The sequence below is a fragment of the Macrotis lagotis genome, chromosome X (assembly GCF_037893015.1).
Source record: "Macrotis lagotis isolate mMagLag1 chromosome X, bilby.v1.9.chrom.fasta, whole genome shotgun sequence".
In the NCBI taxonomy this organism is placed as follows: domain Eukaryota; kingdom Metazoa; phylum Chordata; class Mammalia; order Peramelemorphia; family Peramelidae; genus Macrotis; species Macrotis lagotis.
Genome location: NC_133666.1, coordinates 504,284,884 through 504,301,298, shown reverse-complemented (window position 1 = coordinate 504,301,298; position 16,415 = coordinate 504,284,884). Strand labels below are relative to the sequence as shown.

The window sequence follows — 16,415 nt, the reverse complement described above, 5'->3', positions numbered from 1 at the left end:
CCTACTTATCTATGTTTCTTTTTTTTAGACTTTACTGTTTTCTTCTCTGTATTAAAAAAAAATCACAAATCCCGAATGTTCCTTATTTTCCTCCCCCTGCTTTATCCTCATTTCTACTTGCCTTCCTATCCTCCCTTGTCATCCAGAATAATTCACTCAACCTCCCATCCAAGTTGCTCTGAGGAATAAGTGAAAATATTTGTAAAGCACTTAGCACCGGTAGTGTTTAATCAATGCTTGTTCCCTCCCTATGTTTCCCCCTATTGGGGGAAAAAAATCCTGTGTAATAAATATGTATAATTAAGCTAAATAAATTCCCATATTGGTTACATGTTTCATTCTGTATCTTGAGTACCTGATCTCTCTGTCAGTAATGGGCTTCATCATCTGTGCTGTGGAAGTGTGGTTGCTCAATGATTTGAGTTCTCAAGTTTTTGAAAGTTGTTATTCTTTTTAATGTTGTTACTTTAACTCTTTCTCCTGGATGTGCTCTGTTCATTGTACCTCGGTTCCTATGATACAATAAAATTCCATTGTTGGTATAGTTTATTTAGCACTTAGTGCTAGGTGCTGGCAATATAGTAACAAAAAAAAAAACCCCTCTGCCTTCAAGGAATGTACATTCCAATAGAGAGAGGGAGAGGTCAAGAAAACAATATGCCCACAATAAGTTAAATTCCCTGAAATGTGAGATCAGTTTGGACTGAGAACTGGGAGGAATTGTGGAAGGTTTCAGAGTAAATTTTACCCTCATAACTTCTCATTATTTCTCGTTAAGTGACTAGCAGAACCAATCTAATCCCATTTTTTCCTTCAAAAAAATGAAAGATAGCTATCAAAATAGCCCCAAATCTTCCTATTTACATTTTCTGGCTCTACAACAGGCCCTGATTCACATCAGCTTGAGCTCCTCATTGCCTAGTTAACACTTTTATGTTTGCTGAAAGATAACTAAGTGGTACTGTTGACAGAGTACTGGACTTCGACTCAGAAAGACCCAAGTTCAAATGTGATTCAGGAAACTCCTGGGCAAGTTACTTAACCTCTAACTGCCTCAGTCTCCCTACCAGGTTTGCTGTGAGAATCAAATGAGATAATATTTGTAAAGGTTTTAGTACACTGCCTGGACTTGGAAAGCATTTAATATTGCTTGTTGCCTTTGCTTCCTCCTTATGATTAGTCCCTCTGCATGAACTCTGTAGCTGTAGTACAACTGAATGTGTCACAGGCAATGGCCATGTCCTTTTATTGTCAGTTCTGCTTAAGGAACAAAGGCTAATTTTGGGGATTTGTGCACCCAGAAAAAGGAATATTAAAGGATAGTGTGAGGAATGAATTTTCAACTAAAAACCAGATTAATCATAAAGTTATGAAGGGTGACTTCTGTTGTTAGTCAGGGCCTGCCTTAATTTAAGGATTATCAGTTTACCTTAAGAAGAATAAGCATTATGGATTACCCAAAGGACAATGGATATAAAATAGTTGGAGTACATTGAGATTTTGTTGATATTCCTTTGTACCATTAGACTTTTTGGTGATGGTCACTAAAGTGTTCTCTGCTGTTCCTTATACTTGTCTCCTTCTAATTTATAGGTGCTTACATCATGTCGGGCCTTTCTTGTGACAGCTCGAATTCCCACCAAGGTAAGTAGTGTTTGCTCCTTAACATTTACTTCTCAGGTGTTAGTCAATCAATTTTGATTTAAGACTAGAAATGCCTTAAACAACTGTCCTTTTTTTAATGGAGAAGACTACTATTAATGGAAAAGATTAGGCTTTCAAATTATTTCATTCTCCTTGTTCACTTTCTCCCCCTGCCCCCACAGAGGACTCTGTGACTTTGAGTCAGAGTTTCAGAATTTGGCTTTGATTCTTTGTTTTATTCCTCTGCTATTCCCTTTTTTATCCTGACAATTTTTTTGTCTGTATTCTCTAAATTAGCACATTACTTTGATTTCTCATGTCTAATTTTTGCTTGGAAGAGGAATATAGAGAATTTTAAATGATATGCTAGGGATTTGTTTTCTTAAAAATATTCCATGCCTCCTACAAAAATACCATAGATCAGTTACAGTTCTTAAAAGAATTAATAATTTTCTCCCCCTGAGGAATGCCATTCCTCAGGTTTTATACTTAAACCTAAAAATACAATATTCTTGAATTTTGACCAAAGACTCATTGCATCTGCTGGACTTCAAGTCAGGAGAAATCTGAGTTCAAATAATGCTTACTAACTTTGTGATCGTAGACAAGTCACTCACTTTTTTGAATTAGTTTTCTGAAGGGTAAAATGAGGATAATGGTTTTTTTTTTAGTACCTGCTTCATAGGATTGTTGTAAAGATCAAATGAAATAATGCATATCAAGTACTTTGAATTTTTTAAAACAACATGTTAAGATCAGTTCCTGTTACTGTTATTATTAATAGAAAGAGATGCAGTGAAAGCATAGTGGATATTGGGTACGTGATTTGGAGTTGTAACACTCTGCCTTCTATACTTGCTTTGTAATAAAAGTCAAATCATTTAACCTGGGTCTCAGTTTTTTCATCTGTAAAGTAGAAGAATTGAATTATGTCAGTTGTTCTCAAAATGTGGTTCAGAGACACTTGGGATGCTAAGATTCTTTGAGGGGAGCTGGAAGATAAAAATTATTTTTGCAATAACTACCAAAATGCTTTCTTTTCAATATAATAAATATTGATCAATATAACTCACAATCTCACCAGTTTTTAGGATTATAAAGGATTTAATCCTGAGGATTCCTAGATTAGAAAGATGACCTCCAGTGTCCTTCCTGTTCTCTTTATCAGTGACCATATTATCTCATGCTTTATAGACAGAGAAGTTCGGAGTTTTATCTTGAAGGAATTCTAAAGCCTACACAAACATTTTATATATTCTGTTTAGGTGAGAAGGGTTAGTGGAGAGAAATGGACTTTTAAATACTTCCATACTTAGGTAACTAGGCAAATAAGATACCAGGTTAACTTGTAAATACTTCCATCCTTAATATCTTTTTTTTTCTTTTAAAAGGATTTTATTTATTTTGAATTTTAACATTTTCCCCCTAATCTTGCTTCCCCCCCCCCCCGAAGGCATCTGTTAGTCTTTACATTGTTTCCATGATATGCACTGATCTAAGTTGAATGTGATGAGAGAGAAATCATCCTTAAGGAAGAAAAATAAAATATAAGAGATAGCAAAATTATATAATCAGATAAGTTTTTTTTTTCTAAATTAAAGATAATAGTCTTTGGTCTTTGTTTAAACTCCACAATTCTTTCTCCGGATACAGATGGTATTCTCCATCCCAGACAGCCCAAAATTGTTCCTGATTGTTGCACTGATGGAAAGTGAATCCATCAAGGTTGATCATCGCCCCCATGTTGCTGTTAGGGTATACAGTGTTTTTTTGGTTCTGCTCATCTCACTCAGCACCAGTTCATGCAGATCCCTCCAGGCTTTCCTGAATTCCCATCCCTCCTGGTTTCTAATAGAACAGTAGTGTTCCATGACATACATATACCACAGTTTGTGAAGCCATTTTCCAATTGAAGGACATTTACTTAATTTCTGACATTTTTGTTGCCCCTTGGGCATAAATCCCAAATTGCTCTCCAGAAAGGTTGGATGAGTTCATAGCTCCACCAACAATGTATTACTGTCCCATATTTCCCGCAACCTTTTCAACAATGATTGTTGTCCTTTCTGGTCATATTGGCCAGTCTGAGAGGTGTGAGGTGGTATCTCAGAGATGCTTTAATTTGCATTTCTCTAATAAGTAATGATTTAGAACAATTTTTCTTATGGCTATGGATCGCTTAGATTTCCTCATTTGTAAATTGCCTTTGCATATCCTTTGACCATTTGTCAATTGGGGAATAGCTTTTCTTTTTAAAAATTTGATTCAGTTCTCTGTGTATTTTAGAAATGAGTCCTTTGTCTGTCAGATATACTAGTTGTAAAAACTGTTTCCCAATTTACTACATTTCTTTTGATCTTGGTTACACTGGTTTTGTCTGTGTAAAAGCTTTTTAATTTAATGCAATCAAAATTATCTTGTTTGTTTTTAATGATGTTTTCCATCTCTTCCTTGGTCATAAACTGCTTCCCTTTTCATAGATCTGACAGGTAAACTACTCCTTGATCTTTTAGTTTGCTTATGATACTGTATCCATTTCTATTTTATCTTGGTATAGGGTATGAAGTGTTGGTCTGAACTAAGTTTTTTCCATACTAACTTCCAATTTTCCCAACAATTTATCAGAGTTTTTATCCCAATAGCTGGACTCTTTGGGTTTATCAAACAGCAGATTACTATAATCATTTCCTGCTATAACATCTAGTCTATTCCACTGATCCACTGCTCTATTTCTTAGCCAGTACCAGTCAGTTTTGATGACTAATGCTTTATAATATAATTTTAGATCTGGTAGGCTTAGCCTTCTAAGCCACCTTCTTTTGCACTTTTTTTCATTGACTCCTGGGAAATTCTTGACTTTTTTTCTCCATATGAATTTATTTACAACTTTTTCTAATTCATTAAAGTAATTTTTTGGAATTGTGATTGGTAGGGCACCAAACATGTAGTTTAGTTTTGGTAGAATTGTCATTTTTATTATATTAGCTCCACCTATCCATGAGCAGTTAACGTTTGTCCAGTTATTCAAATTTGATTTTATTTGTGTGAGAAGTGTTTTGTAATTGTTTTCAAAAAATTTTTGCGTCTGCCTTGGCAGATAGACTCCCAGGTATTTTATATTGTCTGAGGTTACTTTGAATGGAATTTCTCTTTCTAGCTCTTCTTGCTGTATCTTGCTAGTCATATATAGAAATGTTGAGAATTTATGAGAGTTTATTTTATATCTCGTGACTTTACTAAAGTTGCTAATTATTTCTAGTAACTTTTTATGATTTTTTTTGTGATTTTCTAGGTATACCATCATGTCATCTGCAAAGAGTGAGAGTTTTGTCTCTTCCTTCCCATTTCTAATTCCTTCAATTTCTTTTTCTAGTAGTGGTGATAATGGACATCCTTGTTTCACCCCTGATCTTACTGGGAATACCTCTAGCCTATCCCCATTGCATGTAACGCTTGTAGATGGTTTCAGATAGATACTGCTTATTATTCTAAGGAAGTCTGTTTATTCCTTACACTCTCTAGTGTTTTTAGTAGGAATGGGTGCTGTATTTTGTCAAAAGCTTTTTCAGAATCTATTGATATAATCATATGATTTCTAATAGATCTGTTACTGATATAATTAATTATATTAACAGTTTTCCTAATATTGAACCAACCCTGCATTCCTGGGATAAATCCTACTTGATCATAATGTATTATCCTAGTGATAACTTCTTGTAGTTGTTTTGCTAAGATTTTATTTAAGATGTTTGCATCTATATTCATCAGGGAAATAGGTCTATAATTTTTTTCTTTCTCTGTTTTTAACTCTTCCTGGTTTAGGTATCAGCACCATAATGGTGTCATAGAAAGAGTTAGGCAGAGTTCCATTTTTCCCTATTTTTCCAAAGAGTTTATATAGAATTGGAACCAATTGCTCCTTAAATGTTTGATAGAATTCACTTGTGAATCTATCTGACTCTGGAGATTTTTTTTCTTAGGGAGTTCAATAATAGCTTGTTGAATTTCTTTTTCTGAGATAGGGTTATTTAGGTAATTAATTCTTCTTCATTTAACCTGGGCAACTTGTATTTCTGTAAATATTCATCCATTTCACTTAGATTGTCAAATTTATTGGCAAAGAGTTGGGCAAAATAATTACAAATTATTACTTTAATTTCCTCCTCATTTATAATACTAGCAATTTTGTTTTCTTCTTTCATTTTTTTAATCAAATTGACCAGAGGTTTATCAATTTTATTGGTTTTTTTCATAAAACAAAGTCTTGTTTTAATACTTTTCTTGCTTTTGGTTATATTAATTTCTCCTTTAATTTTTAGAATTTCTAATTTGGTATCTGATTGGGGGTTTTTAATTTGTTTTTTCTCTGGTTTTTTTAGTTGCATATTTAGTTCATTGATTTCCTCTTTCTCTAATTTATTCATGTATGCATTTCGAGATATAATATATCCCCTGATAGCCGCCCTTGAGTATATCCCATAGGTTTTGGTATGTTGTTTCATTGTCATTATCTTGGATGAAATAATTAATTCTTTCTATAATTTGTTGTTTGATTCACTCATTATTTAAATTGAAGTTATTTAATTTCCAATTAGTTTTGGGTGTATATCTCCCTAGCCCAATATTGCATATGATTTTTATTGCAGTATGATCTGAGAAAGATGTATTCATTATTTCTGCCTTTCTGCAATTGTTCATTAGGTTTTTATGTCCTAGTACTTGGTCAGTTTTTCTGTAAGTGCCATGTACTGCAGGAAAAAAAAAGTATATTTTTTTCTATACCCATTTAATTTCCTCCATAAGCCTATTATATCTTAAGTTTTCTAACTATCCATTTACCTCCTTCTTGTTTATTTTATGATTAGATTTATCTAAATCTGAGAGTGGAAGGTTGAGGTCTTCCACTAATAGAGCTTTGCTGTCTATGTCTTCAGCTTCTCCCCTAAGAATATGGATTATTTTTATTTTTATTTTTTTTGGTTTTTGCAAGGCAAACGGGGTTAAGTAACTTGCCTAAGGCCACACAGCTAGGTAATTATTAAGTGTCTGAGACCGGATTTGAACCCTGGTACTCCTGACTCCAAGGCCGGTGCTTTAGGCACTACGCCACCTAGCCACCCCTAGAATATGGATTCTTTACCATTGGATGCATACATATTTACTATTGAAATTACTTTATTGTCTATGGTACCTTTTAGGAGGATATGGTTTCCTTACTTGTCTTTTAACAATATCTATTTTTGCAGCTGCTTTGTCTGAGGTAAGGATTGCAACCCCTGCTTTTTTCACTTCAGCTGAAGCAAAATATATTTTGTTTCAACCTTTTATTTTTATTCTATTTGTATCTCTCTGCTTCAAATGCATTTCTTGTAAGCAGCATATTGTAGTATTCTGGTTTTTAATCTACTCTGCTATTTGCTTACATTTTAAGGGAGAGTTCATCCCATTCACATTCAAAGTCATAATTACTAACTTTTTATTGCCTTCCATGCTAACTTCCCTCTGTTTGTATTTTTCCCTTTTTTCGCTTTATCCATATGCCCCGGTATTTCTTTCTGAATACTACCACCTTCAGTGTGTTTGCGTTCCTGTATCAACCGCCCCCCTTCCCCCTTCCTCCTTCCCTTCCTTCTGTTAGTTCCCCGTTTTCCCCCCCTTCCCATTCCCCCCTTCCCCTTTTCCCCTTTTAATACTTGAAAGTTAACTTTAAGCCAAGTCTGATGAGAAGAAGATTCAGGTGGTTCTATCCTCCTGCTCCCTGCCCCCCCCCCCCCCATAGGTCTTTTGTACCGCAGTTTTGCCAGATAGTAGATTTTTGGCTGCATTCCAAGCTCCCTTGTTCTTCGGAATATCTCATTCCAGGTCCTTTGATCTCTTAATGTTGATGCATCCAGGTCCTGCATAATCCTTACTGAGGCTCCATGCCATTTAAGTTGTTTCTTTCTGGCTGCTTGCAGGATTTTCTCTTTTAACTGATAGTTCTGGAATTTGGCCACATCATTTCTTCATGTTTCCATTTTAGGATCTCTTTCCGGAGGAGATTGATATATTCTTTCAATAATTATTTTGCCCTCTGGTTCCATGATATCAGGGCAGTTTTCCATCATTAAATCCTGTAATATTAAGTCCCGGCTTTTTTTTTCTTTTCAATGTTTTGAGGAAGGCCTGTAATTCTCAGGTTGTCCCTTCTCGATAGCTTCTCGAAGTCAGTAGTTTTGCTAATGAGGTATTTTACATTTTCTTCTTCTTCTTTTTTTTTTGATCTTTTGGTTTTGTTTAACAGAACCTTGTTATCTCATGAAGTCATTAGTTTCCATAGATTCCATTCTTTTTTTTTAAAGAGAATTTTCTTCATTTATCTTTTGCAACTCCTTTTCCAATTGGTCAATTCTATTTTTGAAGGAGTTTTCCATTTGCCTAAGTGTAGTTTTGAGAGAATTACTTTCTTTTTGCATTTGCCCGAGGATTTGATAGAATTATTTTATTTTTGCATTTGCCCCATTGAGGATCTGAGAGAATTATTTCTCCTTTTATATTTTTCCAGTGTTTTGTTTTCTTGTTGTGAGATGTTAATTTTCTCTTGAGTTTCTTTTCCCAACTTTTCCAATTGTTTTTCTTTTAAGTTTTTTTTTGCAAGGCAATGGGGTTAAGTGGTTTGCCCAAGGCCACACAGCTAGGTAATTATTAAATGTTTGAGGTCAGATTTGAACTCAGGTACTCCTGACTCCAGGGCCGGTGCTCTATTCACTGCACCAACTAGCCACCTCCAATTGATTTTTTTTAGGTGTTTGCAAGGCAAATGGGGTGAAGCGGCTTGCCCAGAGCCACACAGCTAGGTAATTATTAAGTGTCTGAGACTGGATTTGAACCCAAGTACTCCTGACTTCAGGGCTGGTGCTTTATCCACTGCACCACCTAGCCGCCCCATCCAATTGATTTTTTAAAAGTCTTTCCTGATTTCTTCAAGGAAGTCTTTTTGGGCTGGAGACCAATTCATATTCTCCTCAGATATGCTAGATCTCTCCAGGTTAGAATCTGGTCTTTCTAAGTATTTCTCCAAGGTTCCACCTTTCTATGGGTTTTCTTCATTTTTCTAGAATCTTGTGTGTGGGGAGGGGCTCTCCAGAGGTTTTCTTTTGAAGATCCTAGAGACTTTGTTTACTTGGCTTAGTAATTCCAAGGGATGGCCTGTAGGGGGTGCAGGTTGCTTTTTCTGGAGTGATTGAAACCCTCTCACAATCCTGGAGAGAAGGAGGCAGGAGGGGACATCAGGGTCTCAGCTGACCTTGAACAATGGGCCAATCTCCCTTTCAGCTGAGTGTTATGAGGGTTTATTTTATATTTAGTGACTTTACTAAAGTTGCTAATTATTTCTAGTAGCTTTTTAGATGCCTGAGGGATTGGGGGGGGCGGGTAGGGTAGCTAATGTTTGTTCCTGGAAAAATGCTCCAAAAGTATGGAACTCAGGTCCAGCACAGAACTGGAAGATTTCCAGGCATGCAGACCTCTCCTCCCCCTAGCCAAAGACTCCATGGCTAAAGTTGGTTTTTGACCTGCCTCTCACCAAATGTGGCTAAGGCTGATCCTTTGCCTTCCCCCATCTCTCCCCACCCCTTCACCCACAGTCCCCTGAGACTGACCTTGTTGGTAGGTGTTCTTCTCCTAGCTTCTTTTTCTGGATTTTGTTGATCAAGTTTCTGTTAAGAGGTTTCTTTCATGCTATTTTTGAGGGGACACAGGGAGTGCTTAACACAGTGCCTGTCTTCTCTATGCCATCTGGGCTGGAAGTCCATCCTTAATATCTTAAGATTTTTTTATCTCTCTTGTTAAATTCGTTTGTCACCACTTTTTTCTCCCTTTTGTATGATTGTGATCATTTGCATATGCATAAATTGTTGTCAGTTCATTTTAGTCATATCAGATTCTTGATGTTTAGTGTTCTCTTGGCAAAGTTATACCATTTTCTTTTCTGCCCCATTTTATAGACAAACCAGATTAAATGATTTGTCCAAGGTCATACTGCTAGTACGTACCTGAGGTCAGATTTGAACTCATAAAGGTGAGAATTTCTGATTCCAAGCCTTGTGTTATATCCATTGCCCCTTATATGTATTTATACTTGATCTCTTTTGTATTTGGGGAATTAGCAGTCAGTTTCCTGTATTTGAACTGGCTTAGAGGTTCTCTCATCCATTTTCCTTCTAGTTTCATATTCAGTTGTATTTAAAAGTTGCTCATAGAGAAGATTTTTTTTCTTTTCTCCACCCCATTAAAAAAAAAGATTTATCTATAGAGTAAGTGCAAGTGAAATCTGGATAATAGAAGATCTATAAATTTTAAAACTTTCCTGGATAGTTCAGAATTCTGAAGAAAGTTGAGAGGAAAATGATTAGGCATTAAATAAAGAATTATACTACTGGTGAAGATTCCATTACAGAAACAGAACACATGGGTTTTAAAAATGAGTTCAATGGTCTTTTGAACTGTAGTTTCTTGAAAAATGTGTTCACATTAAGTGAAACTGTTACTGACTCTTTAGAAGGTGTATTACATATATATTTGCCTTGATCATACTTCACTTAACCTGTTCCCTGTCTTGTTCCATTTTTGCTGTGCCCCAGGCCTTTCAGTCTTAGAACCAGGCAGGCAAAATCAGCTATAACATTTTCTTTTAAGCCACTTCAATTATCTTGAACTTTTTTCCTTAAAGTGACTTGTTCCTATGTTTTCTTTCCCCATGGGACCCTAGAATGATTCTTCCTTGCTTACTGAATCAGATTAGAGTAGTTTTTTGCCTTGATATGACTCCATGACTCCATCCTTTGTCTCACTGCTATCTTCTTTGTTTCCTATTTTTCTTTCTTTGAATCATTTGTTCTTCTAATATTGATCTGTCTTCTGAATTTTTGTATTATTATCTGTTGTTTGGGGAGAGGGCACAAGCTTTTAATAAGCTATTTCCTATATACCAGATATTGGGCTATGTTTTTCCAGATATTATCTCATTTGATCCTTGAAACAACCCTGGGATGTGTGTGCTGTTAGTTATCATTCCCATTTTACAGTGGAGCAAATTGAAGCAAATAGTGATTAAGTGACTTGCCCAGGGTCACAAAGATAGTAACTGTCTAAGACCAGATTTAAAATCAGTCTTTCTGACTAGAGTCCATCAGCTGCAATACTTAGGTGCTGCCTTCAGGAAGTACTTAAAATGTTGCTTTTTTGTTTGATTGTTTGTTCAACTTATCACTGTTTTCCTAACTAGTCATTATACTCTTTTTGATTTTTTTTTTGCCAATAAAAAAAGATTTAATTTCTTGCTATGTATAATGCATTGTGCTTAGGGATTGATGATAGAAAAGTGATGTATGGCAGTCTTTGTCATCAAGGCAGAGAGGATAAGACGTGTACACAAATCATAATATATGTTGAAATGTAGGAAATGTCTAAGGGCAGTCAGACACAAATGTGAAAGTTTTGGGAGACTATTTCTAGGTGGATCAAGAGAAGCAGTGAAGAAATGGTGTGTAACTGGAACCTTGGAGGAAGAAAAGAATTTCAATAAAGAGATGGAGACACCCTGTTTCAGACATGTGAGATGTTTGTACAAATGCACAAAAGCCAAAAGAGGGAAGGGTAAAATGAGACAGGAACTGTGTCTTAACTAGTACTTGGAAGAGCAGGGACTAAAATTCAGGTTACCTGATACCCCAATGAAAACTCTGCACCACATTGATATTGTTAGGAAACTAGCATCTTTATGCAGGAAGAGAGATTAGATTTGTTTTACTTGGCTGTGGAGGGCAGCTGCAGAGGCAGATTGAGGCTTGCTGTAGGGAGGAACTTCCTGATGATTAAAATTATTTGTTAGTGGAATGGGCATCCTCTGGAGGCAAGTGGGTTTTCTAACACTAGGGATCTTCAAGCAAAAATTGGGTGAGCAGTTTTTGGAATATGTTGTACAAGAAATATTTTCCCAGCTACAAATTGAAAGTGATTACCTCCAAAATCCCTTGTAGCTTCTAGACTGTGCAGTTCTTTGTAATTCTCTAAGAAGCCCCTAACTCCTTGTCCTTTATTTAAGTGGGACTCTAGAAACAGTTTTGCTGTATAGCATCACTTTATAGATGAGGAAACTGAAACACAGGGAGACTGTTGCTTACTCAGATTTGTTGTTTAGTCATTTTTCTGTCATGTCTGACTCTTCATGACCCTGTTTAGGGTTTTCTTGGCAGATACTGGAGTGATTTGCCATTTCCTTCTCCATCTTATTTTACAGATGAAGAAACTGAGGTAAACAGCGTTAAGTGTGATCATAAATTGAACAGACCCCCCAAAAAAGGTCACAGTAAATGTCTGATGCCAGATTTGAACCAAGAAAGATGAGTCTTCCTGATTCCTCACTGAGCACCCTATCCACTTCACCACCTAGCTACTACCTTTGCTCACAGATATATTAACTTTTCAAGACCAGTGCATTCTTCCTGCGCCCCCCCCCCCCCATCTTATTACTTCTATCTCCTTTGGGCTGTTGGTCTTTCCCTAATCTGGCAAGGAAATCCTTTTCAAATTCAGTTGTTTCAGAAGACCCACTTTGAATTATGTTAAGTATCCTTTAAACTAAGTGGTCTGAGTTTGGTAAAGTGGTGATGGTGATAACATGGAATCATTATTGACTTTTCATTTTTTTTTCCCTTGTAGATTCACTTATCTGGTGGATAAACTTGGCTTAATTACTCATTTGTGTTTCTAAATTTGATTGTAATCTGATTTAAAAATTTTTGATACTAAAAGCAAGTATGTATGAATACTAAATGTCATGGCTCACAGAATTTGTCTAGAGAAAGGACAAAAAGAAGACCCCACATTTTCTTTAAAAAAAGAGAGAAGAGGCTGTCCAAAAGGTTAGATATTAATTGTAGGTGGGTCTAGTGAGATAGCAGTTCTGAGTGGAAAAAAAGAAAGAAGAGAAGATATAATAACAGAGGAACTTGCAAAGATAGTCCTAAATCCTGATGAAGTTGCTAATGATGGTGATAATATGATGATGATGGATGTTTCCTACATATGAAACATATACCATTCCAAATATCACCTAGTTCTGACAAAGCTTGCAACTCTGGGATTCTGCCTCACAACTGTCAGATTTGCACTTAATAGAAAAGAAAGATGATAAATTTTGGAAGGGCTACAGAAAAATAGGCTCATTGATGGACAGTTTGTGGAAAGCAATTTGAAATTTTGCTCCCAAAGAACATTTTGGCTCATTGATGCCACTTTTTTTTTTACCTATATTCCAAAGAAAATAGAGAAAATGAAAAAAAGGTCCCATATGTGAAAAAAATATTTATAGCAACTCATTTTGTAGTGGCAAAACCCTGGAAACTAAAGCTCTACTAGTCAGTTTGGGAATGACCCAAGAAATTATGATATGTGAATGTAATGCATTTTTGTTGGGCTATCAGAAATAATGTAAGAAAATTCTGGGTAAACTTGTATGAATTAATAAAGAAATCAGTTGAGCAGAACAAGAAGACAGTCTTTGTGACAATAATGTAAGAAAGAAAAAAAAATTGAAACACTCAAGAACAGTGGTTTGTAGTATTTGACCATTATTCCAGAGGGCCAGTCAAGTAGCATGCCCCTCGCTTCCTGAAAGATAGGTTGATGTGGGATGAAACTCATTTTTAGACTTGGCCAGTATGGAAATTTATTTGGGTTAACTATGCATATTCATTATTTTGTGCATATTTATTGTTATTGGGAGTTAGTTGGGAGGAAGAAAAAAAAGCTTGAAAATTGAAAGAAAATAATTCCTCAAAAGTTATAAAAAAAAGAATATTTTATCCTCACTCTTAGTTCTGTGCCCAGAATCTACTTTACCTTAGAACAGATTAATCCTGCTTTAGAGATTTGAGGCTCTCCTTCTCCTGGTGCTCATCTACCTCTCATAATGGTTTTTTTGTTTTTGGTGTAATCTGAAGTCTTTTTTAAAAGGCAGTAGATCTTAGAAGGTTGGTTAACATCTTAAAACACATATTAATCATTTACCTGTTGATCTCTGTTCAGTTGGGGGTGGAGTCACATCTCAGGATTCTGTTCTGTATTGGTGGGAAAACAGAGGTCTCTTAACACTACCAAAGGGTATGCCAAGCCAGTGGAACAAGGGAATCATCCAGTTGGCTTCCCATTGTAACTAATTAATTGTAAGATCAAAGCACAATGGCTTTTCTTGTCTGAATGATGTCAACTCTTCTATGTTTCATGATGGGGATGTAGAGGGAGGGGATTGGAGTGGAAGGAGAAAGCCCTCCTTACCCACTCTGGTGTTACTTTTATTATTATTAATATTTTTTCTAATTATTTTTATGAATGGTAGAGGAGAAGATTGGTGTGGCTGAGATGAATTTTGGATCAAAGGGAAGGAGATGACATAGTGTGCTCCTAAACAATGGTAGTATGAAGCTGTTTAGCATGATACAAATTCAATAGTAGTGAATGAGGAGTGACAGAAAGATAGATACAGTATTTATCAGAGGTTTTTTTTTTAATTATCAGGCATTGTGCTAAGCATTGGAAATAAAAATAGAAGAAAATAAGATAGAGACCTCTTTTGCAAAGATGTTTTAATCGGAGGAAAACAGAAGCAAAGAAGGATCTAGAAAGGGGGTTGAGAATGTCTAGATGTGCATATGTTTGGTTCTGCAGTTAAGGAACTAGAGTTGATCTACCAGTGAAATTAGGATGGTTGAGGCTCCTTAAAAACAATGATCTCACCTGTTTTTTCATGAATCAGGAGAGAGGGAAAGTGGGTAAAAACTTTCTGATATTCATTGAATAATCTAATAGCAGGTGAAAGAGTATAACTCATAAGGAGCACAGATATACTACTCGTCGCCCCCCCCCCCTTGATGTATGTGTGTGTGTGTGTGTGTGTGTGTGTGTGTGTGTGTGTGTGTGTGTGTGTATTACTATAATATTCTCTTTAACTTTTTTAGTTTTTTTTTAAGTTTTAGGGTTTTTTTTTAGTTTTTGCAAGGCAATGGGATTAAGTGGCTTGCCCAACGCCACACAGCTATGTAATTATTAAGTGTCTGAGGTCGAATTTGAACTCAGGTACTCCTGACTCCAGGGCCAGTGCTCTATCCATTGTATCACCTAGTCACCCCCCCTCTCTTTAACTTATACATAGATCTAGTGCTACCTACTCTAATACTTTTTTTTAGGTATTTTTTTTTGCAAGGCAATGAGGTTAAGTGGCTTGCCCAAGGTCACACAGCTAGGTAATTATTAAATGTTTGAGGTCGAATTTGAACTCAGGTACTCCTGACTCCAGGGCTCATGGTCTAGATACTGTGTCACCTAGCTGCCCCCCTATTCTAATACTCTTGCTATTTTACCAAAGCAGGAAGAGTAAAAGACCTTAATTCATAGACAGGAATAGGGCACTAATTTCAGTAATTTTATTCAGAGTAAAAGAATCAAATTACAAAATTATATTCCTGCCTCTTTCATTTAACATATACTTCATATTGTGACTAATTTACTTAACTTTTTAAAAAAATGTTAATTGATTTTTAAAGCAAAAAAAAAAAACCCCAGAAAATTTTACATAACTTTTCAAAAGGATTTTCCCAGGGCAGGTAGGTGGTGCAGTGGATGGAGCACCAGCCCTGGAGTCAGGGGTACCTGAGTTCAAATCTGGCCTCAGCACTTAAATAATTGCTTAACTATGTGACCTTGGGCAAGTCACTTAACGGCATTGCCTTGTAAAAACAACAACAAAAAAGAACATGACAAGAAGGATGATAAAGGTGCTTTTGAAAAAATTAGCAAACTGATATTAATCATACTTTTTATTCTAAAAATAATTTAAAATTATTTAGAATTTTATAATTTTTCCCTTTTTTAAATAAAAGAAAGATTTTATTTATTTTAAATTTTACAATTTTCCTTCTAATCTTGCTTCCCTCCCCCACCTTCTACAGAAGGCAGTATGTTAGTCTTTACATTGTTTCCATGGTATACATTGATCTAAGTTGAATGTGGTAAGAGAGAAATCATATCCTTAAGGAAGAAAAATAAAATATAAGAGATAGTAAAATTACATAAATTAAAGGTAATAGTCTTTGGTCTTTGTTCAAACTCCACAGTTCTTTCTCTGGATTAATCATACCTTTTGTTTTTTTCTTATAACCAGAAAAAAAATTATCACTGTAGTTTTCCTGCTTACCTTTAATAAAATACTAGAATGTGAGAGCAGAAGTTTTTTTTATTGAGATGGCATCTTCTTGAATCTGGGGAAATCTAACATTACATTTAGCAGACATCTTTTTTGATCCTTGGTGATACTGCTAAATTGGCATGGAATAATCTATTCTTAGAGCATAAATCAAAGTTATTGATGTTAGCCTTGGAAAAAGAGGGTTTCCACAAAACTACTTTCTATACCTGACTTGATCTTTTGTCTTCTTCATCTTCATCGATTTATAGGATTTTTAAAAATTAAATCATATTTTAAGACTTTAATAAAATAAACTTTTTTTCTCTAATTACAGCTAGAGTTAACCTTCAGCTACTTAGAGATCCATGGAGTTACTTGCAACAAGCCAGGTCAGGTGAGTATACATGCCTGTTTATCAAGGCAAGGACTTGACCTTTTCTACATTCCTGAAATAATCAGACTCTTGCTATTTTTATTTCACCTATCTTTAAATCCCATTAGGACAATCCAGAAAAAAACAAGGTTGTAAAAACAAACATTTCCTCCC

At 35.5% G+C, this 16,415-nt stretch overlaps 1 protein-coding gene across 1 annotated transcript in view; it reads left to right on the top strand.

The window, feature by feature from the left end:
* Positions 1-1,189: 1,189 nt before the first annotated feature.
* The window catches only part of LOC141499312 (F-actin-uncapping protein LRRC16A), a 201,563-nt gene continuing 186,337 nt past the window's right edge, over positions 1,190-16,415 (top strand). The window contains exons 1-3 of the mRNA XM_074202092.1: positions 1,190-1,228; positions 1,594-1,644; positions 16,203-16,262. Of these exons, the coding sequence (XP_074058193.1) occupies positions 1,190-1,228; positions 1,594-1,644; positions 16,203-16,262 (150 nt within the window). The remainder of the gene's footprint in view (positions 1,229-1,593; positions 1,645-16,202; positions 16,263-16,415) is intronic.